We start from the raw sequence: 10,863 nt of genomic DNA, 5'->3' as shown, positions 1-10,863 counted from the left end.
ACCTTAAAACCATAGCCAAAAATTTTGCAGTTCCCACATCAAGTTATGTTTTACACACAACTTCACTCATGGCAAGTTACTTTTGCTGACAGAATTTAATTTTTTCACTCTTGTTTTGATGTAATAATACACACAAAAAAATTCACATCACTCACAAAACCTGCGAGTGTCTGACCTGTGCAAAGGTCACACTTTACGCCCCGATGTTGGTGTGGACGTAACCTTCATATGCATGAACAGGGCTATGCAGGTGAGATTGTGTTATGCAGCATGGGAGTCACATCAACCTGGATTTACTTTTTTTCAATTAAGAATACGTATCAGTAGATAAATAAAATGAACCTACCTTTTAACTCCCACTTCAGCTGCGAAGTTTTCCACAGACTTCAGTGGCCTCTGGATTAGGTAGGCAAAATTTAATTAGCCATAGAAACTGCAGGGCAGAGGCTCAGGGGACTGAGCAATACCTGGACATAGAGGGCTATCTGGCAGTGCAGTGGTACGTTCCCGTTATCCTTAGTGATGAAGTATGAGTAACACCTTGCAATGCAAAACACACTGAATATTTGTGTTTGGTTTATTCATACCAAGTTCGTACCATCATAATAACTTTACAGTTTTGCATCAGGTAAAAAAATATTCAATAGAAAGATTATGCCACTAGGGATATCCTTAAGAAATACACACAATTTCTCATTAAAAAAAAGTCAGATCAGGTCTTTCTTTATAATATATGATTTTCTTTTATAAACTTTACACAATATGCCATTTTGATTAGCTTTTGCAATAAATAGCTCATCAAAGTTAAATTAACTGTTTTTATATATATATATATATATATGACATTTGCTTTTTAAATTAATGTCATGATACAGTCCTAGGTATTGCTACAACTTAACAGTGAGCCACTACAAACAGTGGCAAAAATTACATATCATTTAATTCCTCATTTATAGTCAAGTTTCTTGTACTTTAAAAAAAATAATATGATTCTGTCAAAAGTCTGTGTACACATTTTCGTATATGGTTTTTTACTGTCTTAAGAATGCAGCAAGAAGAAGATAAACTCAACAGCCCATTTGCTTTTCTTCTGGTCCAAGTAAAGTATGAGGAGTGCATTTAGGCCTTTTCTGAAGCTGGTACTATTCTTGAATCAGAATGCTCTTGTTCAGAGTCCTGAAGGTACTCTGTTGTCTTGCTGGCCTCATCCCCTGTCTCATCGCTTTGATTTTTGGATTCTTCTGAAATGACAGTTAGCTTGTCATAAAAAAGATGCTCTTCTTGCGGGAGTGGAGAAAAAAACTGCAAACCACTGGGAGGCTTGCTCAAAAACTGTGAAGGAAAGAGGAAACGAGAATTAGGCTGCACCAGACATACCATCCTGTTTGCTTAGAAATATGTTTTATATTGTTTTCCACGCATCAATTGGCTTTCTCAATCCTTAGAAGTCCCAGAGTGGCGACAGTGTAATAACCTCTCTGCTCGCTTTAACATCCTGTGCAAGGCTTGGAAGCAAGTCGGAAGTGCCTTTATTTGCAAGAAGACACCCCAGGGGTTAGTGACTTCTTTGCAATATAAACTTTCTTAAAAAAAATAAAATACCTAGGTTTTGTTTGATTGGACTCAATGATCTTAGAGGTCTTTTCCAACCTTAATGATTCTATGAAAACCTAAAAATGGTGACTTGACTGTAGGTGCAGGAGTTCACAGAGAGATTTGTCAAATAGCTCCAAAAGATGTGAATTGTTCCTGCCATCTCAGAGAGCTGCCTGCTCAGACATCAAATAGTCATGCTTTAAATGTCAACATAAACCATAACCATTTAGTCAAGCAAAGGAGCGGGAGGGAGATTTGCGGGGCTATGCAGTTCAGTGAGAAAGAGGACTTAACTTTAGTACCGAAATAGCACAACTTCCTCCCACTCCCTGTTCTGCTGATAAGATGGAACCGGCCTCAAGAATCAACATGGACTTCGCAGGATGTCATGACTGTATTTTGAATGTCAACAGAAGAACAGCACACCTACTCAACACAGTAATAACATGTCAACCACTCATTTTGGCAGCTGAAGTGGCAGTTCATTTTATTGGTAGTGGCTGGAGGAGTACATTTTGTTCTTGTGACCTGACCCCTGTCTATTACTTTAGTGCATTTTACATAAGAAACAAGTTGCTCTATCAGGAGTCCTGTTCACTGTAATTACAAAAATAAATACTAATATTATTACTATTAGACCTTTTCCTAGCAAACCGTGATTTGAAATGTTCTGTCAGTAACCTGCAACCTCAAATGTTCATGTAGTGAAACTACTGCCTTTGAGAAATGTCATTTTAGGTAAGCACGACTGACCTTTGATTACTGTGATTAACCACTACAACCCACTAGCACAAAATGAAAATTCTGCCTTTCTTGTGAGAAACCTGTGAGCAAATTGAAATTTGACCGTATCCTCTATTGATCAGAGCAATGCCACCTTCCCAACAGCTGAGCTCCGGGTTCAGCAAACTACTGTGTGCTGAGCATGTGCTCAACTTAAAGCACAAGGTGATTGCTAAGTCAGCTGCAAAGCCTTAGTCTACTGAACTCTAAATGAGTCCAAACGAAAGACCCAGAGAAACTGCAAGAAACTCAGAAGAGTACAGGCTGCTAACTTTAGCGTACGTAACATTCTGTATAGCCTTGTTTCTTGGAGGAGATTCTGATACAGCCTTTTTAAGTTGATATGTGGGTAACAGGGTCAGTGGTATTCCCCAACAGGAATGGCTAACATACATTGCTCTCATTTCATCTTGAATTTTCAGATTTCACCATATTATTTACTTACATTGAAACTCATTATTATATTTGCGAAAGAACTTTGTTTCAGGAGAACAAGTGTGCAATTTTAAGTCTAGGATGAGATAGTAGAGACAGATAGCTCAGTTGTTCACTATCTAAAAAGAGGAACTGAAGGTTAACACCTGTTATTCTCTCACTTCAAGACAAAAGAAAACATCCCGTTTCTAAGCCATATGGAGCTTCATATTACAAATTAGGCAGTTGCTTTAGGATTAAAAGTCTATGCCAAGTCTTTAAGTTGTTCAGCTTTTAAATATTTTGGACCATTCTGTGCAGAACAATTCAGAATGACAGTATTTTAGAGTTTATTATACAACGGTATACTTCAAAAGGAAGTCTAAATTCACTGCTTCTTATTTATGTCTATGCAGTGCCACAGAACGTGATGAAAAAACTGAGGTAACATTCATGCAAAATTTATGACCTTATAATGCCAGAAATTGAATATTAAATAAACTAACTTCCACTACCTTTCTCATACTGAAAAGTACCTCCCTTTGTCAGCTTTTTCCAAAGTTCACGACTTCATAATTTATGCCTATTTGAACGGCTTTTTGTGTTTGGCAGAAGAGCAAGTTTTACCATACACAACAACTACATAACAACAGATAACCAGCATTGCTTCTTACAGTCTAAAACTAAAAGTTTAAGGTCTAAAGTCTGAAAGTCCAGAATAGTCTGCACTTTACACATGGCTAACAATCAGGTGCAAATGAAAGAAGGCAAAATAAAAGAAGCTCTAAAGGTTTTGGCACAGAGGGCCTTTGAAAGGCAGATGGTTCTGCTGAAAAGTCTGATTTTAATTGTGTTAGGTAGAAAACAAACCTCTTTCAAGTGTTGTGGGAAAACATATGAAGGGCAGAAAACATGTCTGGTGAGTCGATATAGATACAAAAAGGAGAAGAAACAAACAGGAACAGATATTACAACGACCAACATTGATCCTATAAGAACGGTCACAATTATCCACACAGGAGTTACACCTGCAAGGGACAAGAAAAAAAAAATTAAACTGTGATTATTAATTTCTGAATATATTCTTTTCAAATTATCACTTTCTCTATGGAATTTAAAAAAACCCCACAAACTATTACAAAATTGTAACTGCAAACATAAGTCTTTGTTTCCAGATGCAAAATACCTCTTAGCTCTTAAATCTTTAGTCTGAATAGGCTGAGGAAGTTCTCAATAAAGTAAGCTTACAAGCCATCATATTTAGACATTTACAGTTACACGTACTGGTGATTCTACATGCACTACGAGGCAAATGATTAAAGGAAAAAAGACCCAGAGAACCACCCACAAGGTGATATCATGTAAAAAGCTATTGTACGCTCTTTGGTGTTTCAGGAGCGTAGGAGTTGACACATAACACTACCAGAGTATAGGCATCCACTTTTCTCTTAAAGGAATGTGTAAAAATGGCAGCAAAGACAAGACAGCAGGGGATAAAAGTCTGTAAAATTCTAAACTATTGAGCCTTTAAAAAAATTGTCTCATGCACGGGGATTTCACACCAGGCAATGGGAATGAAAATGTATCCATACATCACTGTATAAATGTTTTAAACCAACCTACGCTTGCTAAGCACTGTTTTACCACAAACTAACAAGCAAAACCACCACCAAAACCCACCTGCAATTCAACTGCAGTGCACGCAGATAATATACATGTGGGAAAAATATATGAGGAAACATTTTATGTGGAAAAACGTGTGAGAAACAGGTCAGCCCAGTAGCTTCCCCAGCCTCCCCCTAGATGGCTTCCTCATCAACTTGGGTCTCTGATTTTCCACAAGTTATCCAAGGGTGTAAGTTACTTGAAATACACATTATACCTGTGAAAAAGACAGTATCTAGGGCTCTATCCTTTCTTTTAACTAGGGACATAAAGCTCCCTGCTAAGACGACAGGGTCAGACCACGTGGTGGTTATTGCTGGACTCCACAGACAGCAGCTAAGGTGGCATGGCTGGAAAGGAAAGCGCTTTTGGTACTTAACTGCCTTCAAAATGAAAAGGAAAGCATCGAGACAAAATAATTGTTTATATTATTGATTAATAACTGCTGTGTGTCACAGAGAAAGAGCATCGTGGCCTAGCCTCATGATAGACACTGGCAATATCGCCAGATGAAGCAGACTGCAACACAGGGTCCAATTCCTTTCTCAGTTACAGATATAGGGAACAAAGGCTTTCATAGGATGATGAATACAGCTAATAGTAAAAGAAATTCAGGCACACAGCGTGATCAGTGAAGAGCCTATGGTCCATTTAACTCTCATTTTCAGGCCTCTGAGGCAAAGTAAAGCGTCATGCCATCGGTGCTATATTGCTTGTAGTTTTCACTTCGTTTCCAACTCCTCCGCTCCAAAGGTGCACACATATTAACGACTAAACAATGCTAAAGTAACAAACACATCCATTTTTGGAAGGTTTACACGCTACGCCGATTTTCATTTGGAATGGCTTTGCACATCTCCTAGTTCCCTACAGCGCGTGTCCCATTGCGATGCACCAGGTATTACCGTTGTGGGTTGTCTGCTCACAAAGCTCTCCGCTCAGTTCCCCTGTTTTGTTCCACTCGGGGATAACGGCTTGCACTTGAATACAATATATTGTCCACGGCTCCAACTGAGATAATATTTCAGAGTTATGTTTAGTATCTATGTGAGCTACCTAATAACAGAGAAGAATACAAAAAATTTGAAAAGCATGAGTCCACTGAATGGACTAGCTAAGTAATTAAAATCACATTTAGTAGCACAAATCCTAGCAGTTATAGCCGCAATGTGAATGAGGCTTTTAAAGGCAGAATGAAATGCCCTGCCTATGTCACATAACTGATAAGTCTACATTGATTTCACCTGTGGTTAGAGCGCGAGACCACTCACACCACTGAATTTCTGGCTGCTTCTAGCAGCATTAATGAAGTTTTAGGCTAAAGAGGCCTACAGAGATGTGATAAATGAGATCTGCTTGCAGAGAGAAACAATTGCCTAACCAAATGAGATCAACGAAGAGTGCTGTCACAGACAAACATAATTTAATTTGAGATGGAGCAAGTAGGATGGATGATCTAGACAAAAGAAAGAAAATGACAGAGAAAGAAAAAGGCTTGTGGAAGCTATTAGGTGACTGACAGCAGATGCAACTTGCTGTTTAGAGGCATGATTGGTTATGTCCCTGTAACTATATGGTCCCTGCAGAGTATAGGAATCCCTACAACATGCCCCATTACATAGTAACAGATTCTTTCTCAGGGGTGAGAAGACTCTAGCTAGGTTTCAACATTTTAAGCAAGCATCCACTTGAAAAACAACCTATGAAGTTACACAGTCTATGCCTTTTGCTTCTTTGATCCCTACGGAAATTTATAGAATCATAGAATCGTTTAGGTTGGAAAAGACCTTTAAGATCATTGAGTTCAGCCATAAACCTAACACTCTGAGTCCACCACTAAACCATGTCCCTAAGCACCACATCTACATGTCTTTTAAATACCTCCAGGGAGGGTGACTCAACCACTTCCCTGGGCAGCCTGTTCCAGTGCTTGACAACCCTTCCGGTGAAGAAATTTTTCCTCATATCCAATCTAAACCTTTCTTGGTGCAACTTGAGGCTGTTTCCTCTCCTCCTATCACTTGTTACATGGGAGAAGAGACTGACACCCACCTCGCTACAGCCTCCTTTCAGGTAGTTGTAGAGCACGATAAGGTCTCCCCTGAGCCTCCTTCTCTCCAGGCTAAACAACCCCAGTTCCCTCAGCCGCTCCTCATAAGACTTGTTCTCCAGACCCTTCACCAGCCTCGTTGCCCTTCTCTGGACACGCTCCAGCACCTCAATGTCTTTCCTGTAGTGAGGGACCCAAAACTGAACACAGTATCCGAGGTGCGGCCTCACCAGTGCCGAGTGCAGGGGCACGATCACTTCCCTACTCCTGCTGGCCACACTATTTCTGATACAAATACCTTCATTTCTTGCAGTTTGGGAATTGAAAACCAGTCTGTTTTTTGGGAAATGATGATCCTTCATTTTCTGGAATTGAATGCCAAAGAATTTTGCAGGGTAACAAATACAAATCAGAATTATATGTAGTGGAGTCCTATTATGTGAAAATTGTACTGATGTACAAAGCACTAATTATACTATGACTGATACCTTCTGGTAAAGGGCTTCCTTTTTTCCTGTAATAGAACTCATGACCCTATAATTAATATATTATTTATGACCTTTCTCCATGCATTTTGTATGGAGAAGTCTTTTGAGCTCAATAACAGACCTGTCTGTGGAAGAGGCTGTCCACAAGAGGAAGAAAGCGAACTACAACTGATAGAAATTGAAGAAGTGAAGGTGACCACAGTTAATATAAGGCCCCAGCCATGGTGGTATTCAAAGTCCAGAGTCCCACAAAGAGCACAAATACTTGGACGACATGAGATTTGCATCTAAGTCAGCTTATCGCCATGATCACAGATACTGCTGACATTACAGCTTCTGAGTTTACCCTTGTTTGTATGTGTGAAATAAAGAGATTTGGTGGGGCAGACTGCATCACAAATAAATCATCACTAAACTGAGGGAATAAATTCTCATAACATAGCAGTTATTTCTAATTATGGAAAGAGCAAATTATATCCATGCTACTGTTGAACTACACAGCTACCTGCCATTTGCTCTGAATACCAGTTGTAGTGACTAGACTTCATTACACTGTAATTAGTAGAGATACATTTTTACTTCAGTACTGTTAGCTTTCGGAACTTCATCAGTACGGTATTTTACCAAGAAAAGCATATGTCAAAGTCACGGAGTCACAAGATGCAGGAAGCAGAAGTTACCTCTGTATTGCTGCCTTTCTTCCAGTACAGTATTCTGTAATTCCACGAGCCATAATATTGCTTTAGAGGCCACTTGTCATGTTCGTGTTCAGCAAAAGGGCCTATGAAATCCACGTGCAGGGACCCAGACTCAGACTTCACTTTTACATCAGGTGGCCCAACAACTGCTATATATTAGAATGGTGGAAGAGAAGAAAGAAAGGAATTCAGTTTCACATTGTTTTCAATTTGACATTTTTACACGACCTGTGACAATTCACGCTTCAAATAATTTTGTCTATTAGAAGAAAGTAATTTCCTTTCATGGGTCAGGCATAAATAAATCCTTTCCTTATAGAACTGATCTTGAAAGGGATTAATTTTTGCAGTTAAATAACAGATATTTTTGCAGACTACATTTCCCATAGCTAAATTAACTCAGTTCTCTTTTGCCAGCTGTGGTGACTCCTGGGAGAGGAAGGACCCTTTCTATAGGTTATCACTCACTTCTCTTTCTGGGCCAAGCTGTTGTAACATCTGTCTTTTCCGAGGAGACCTTCTAGTGAAGTGATTTAATGTTTCCTTCATTGTGATCACTTTGAAAAACTGAAACATTTGAATTATTTCTGCATGTCTTGAAGATTGAGCTCCTTAGGCTGAATAGTATATTCTCGTATTTTGAAAATGGCTGGTCCTTATTATGTTTTTATGCCACTACCTAAATTAATTCCTGAGTAGCTTAGTTACCAACTACGTTGTGTCTGCAATGAGCTCTCCACTAAAGTCTCCTGTAATTCCAACAAACAGCTCTGCCCTGGCTGCCTCTACTAAAGTTCTGCCTGGCTACAGCCACGCTATCAAGTGTCTAAGAAAGGAAGAGCTCAATATACAGACAATTTTGCATTCCTCTAGAAATATGTGCTTCTTTAATTTAAAAAAAAAAAAGATCTACTTGCTGGACCATGCATTCATGTAATGCTCATGAATATGCTGCTGAACTTGCAAAAAATAACGTGAGGAGGGTCTCGGTTACTCTGGTTTTCTCAGGCTATTCCTGCAATACAGTGTGGAATTTCTTACAAAAGCACTAGCAGAAATAATAACACAGAAAGGAATATCAGGTATTTTTATCATGATGCCCTGCTCAGACCAGCTATGACAACATTAAAAATCCTCATGTCCTCCTCAGAGATTCGGTCCGTTGGCCACTACTCCCAGGTCTTTCTTTCCAGTAGTTTTGTATCCAGCTTTCCCCAGTTCAGGAATAAGCTGCCTTTCCAAAGCCAAGCCTGCTCTGAAGGCCACACGCTCTTTCAAACATACGTCAAACTACAACTCTGTTAATGATTTACACGTTTGCGCTCGGCTCTGAAAATCCATCTCCATACTTTTTGTATTACACTTTCTTTTGGCTGTAATTTATACTTGCAACATCGTATTTTTTTTCTTCTGTGCTACGTTTCAGTGCTTCTGTTCTAGGCAGATCAAATTATGTCAAAATTATGCTTTTGGAGAGAGATAACCAATAAAAGCCTTTTGGAAAACAAGGCTGTAAACTGAAAAATTACACTCTGAAATCCAAGGAACAGAATGATGAAATTCAAGCAAATGAAGGCAGAACAAGAAAGAAAAGGATTTTTAAAAGTTTTTCTCAAAGATGAGGTGTAACAGAAGCTTCCTGCATGGTTTTGTATTAACAGCTGCGAGGAGAAAAAAGGCTTGGGTAACATGAACTTTGTAATCTAAAATAATTTCATTTTTGCTTATGAGTGGCGTAAGAATGTACAAATAAAGGACGCCTATTGGTAAAAACCACTCCCTCGTTCCCAAGCTCAGGTGACAGCAACATGATTAACATCTCTGTTGTGCACTCCAATGCAAGGCATCGCTCACAAAAGACTGTAAAGCTTCACTAAGAGAATGGCAAATGAAGATTTCTGAGTAAAAATTCATCCTTCGCTGTGAAATTTTTTTTAATTAAAAAAATAAAAAGAAAGCTTTTTTGCCTGACATAGCAATGAAGCAGAAAGTAATTGAACTTATTTAGATACACAGGAAGTCTGAATCCTTGAAGAAAAGCTCTCCCTGGCTGAGAAATATAAACGAAGCCTCATTTTAAGGGAAAAAAATAAATTTTTTTAAAACCTCCTCAAAAGGTATTTCAAGTACCAGTACTAACATCTACTATAATAATGAACCTACTATGCTTCCTGACAGCAACTTCTGCCTTCAAATAACGGAAGTGTTACAACTAAGATTTTATAGTTCAATGTAATTAAATTTAAGTGATCTGCATGCTGCAGCTTTTCTTATGGAGCCAAACTGTAAAGGTGCATTAATAGCAGACAATATTTTTTGTGGAAGATTAGAAAAAGGCTTACTGTCATCCATTGGCTTAAATCTGACGGTCGCCCAGTCTGAATGGTTATTTTCTGACTCGGCTCTGACCTGTAAATTGTAGTCTCCATACACGGACAGAGAAGAGACATCACACTCTGTGAGTCTCAAGTTTGTGCTCACGTTTTCATATGTCTCTCCAGGGAAATTGATGCTGTATGGAAGAGAAACAAAACGTATATGATGGGTAAATTATAACTGACTAAATGTCTTTCCTCTCAATTAACTGGAAGAGGCACATCTCTGTTAAAACAATCAATTATGACCCATGAACAAGAAAAAATCCAGTGTATAAGAAACATTATTACCAGTGTGTACATACACATTAAGTATTTTATATGCATCTATAAATCTGTGGTAAAGTTAGAGATTAAAATTACGATTCAGTAAATAGGTGCCCTTTTCCTGACAGTGGTTACAAAACTCCATCCAACAGATGGTAGTTATCAGACAAGTCTGCAAATATTAAGACAATATCGCTATGCACGACTTTGCTAAGTCAGACTTTGTGCAGAACTGTCTTTACGATATGCATATAAGGAAAAGCCAGAGAAAATAGAGCCTCAGAACTGACTGGGAACCGTATAATAAATGATACTCTTTCTGTTTTGCACCAAAAGCCCACCTAGGAACGTAGCGATCAACAGGTAATTGCTACCAGAACCCAGAAAAATCTTCTTTTGACTAAGACGGCCCGTACCCTCAGTTTGGGGATTTCTCCTCAGCAGGCACCCGCCTGTGGGGGCCATCACCTCCGCTTTACATCCTACCCTGTCTTGGCCAAAGAATTCGACCTTCAGCAGGCACGCGA

The 10,863-nt window shown here is 38.9% G+C and overlaps 1 protein-coding gene across 1 annotated transcript in view; it reads right to left on the bottom strand.

The window, feature by feature from the left end:
* Positions 1 to 580: 580 nt before the first annotated feature.
* The window catches only part of IL10RB (interleukin 10 receptor, beta), a 13,862-nt gene continuing 3,579 nt past the window's right edge, over positions 581 to 10,863 (bottom strand). The window contains exons 3-7 of the mRNA XM_009328016.1: positions 10,037 to 10,206; positions 7,677 to 7,843; positions 5,364 to 5,514; positions 3,664 to 3,821; positions 581 to 1,332 (exon numbers count right to left, since the gene is read on the bottom strand). Of these exons, the coding sequence (XP_009326291.1) occupies positions 1,120 to 1,332; positions 3,664 to 3,821; positions 5,364 to 5,514; positions 7,677 to 7,843; positions 10,037 to 10,206 (859 nt within the window). The 3' untranslated portion in view covers positions 581 to 1,119. The remainder of the gene's footprint in view (positions 1,333 to 3,663; positions 3,822 to 5,363; positions 5,515 to 7,676; positions 7,844 to 10,036; positions 10,207 to 10,863) is intronic.

Source organism: Pygoscelis adeliae, unplaced genomic scaffold, assembly GCF_000699105.1.
Source record: "Pygoscelis adeliae isolate BGI_AS28 unplaced genomic scaffold, ASM69910v1 Scaffold154, whole genome shotgun sequence".
NCBI lineage: Eukaryota > Metazoa > Chordata > Aves > Sphenisciformes > Spheniscidae > Pygoscelis > Pygoscelis adeliae.
Note: the sequence above shows the minus strand (reverse complement) of the source record. Positions and strands in the feature narration are given on the sequence as shown.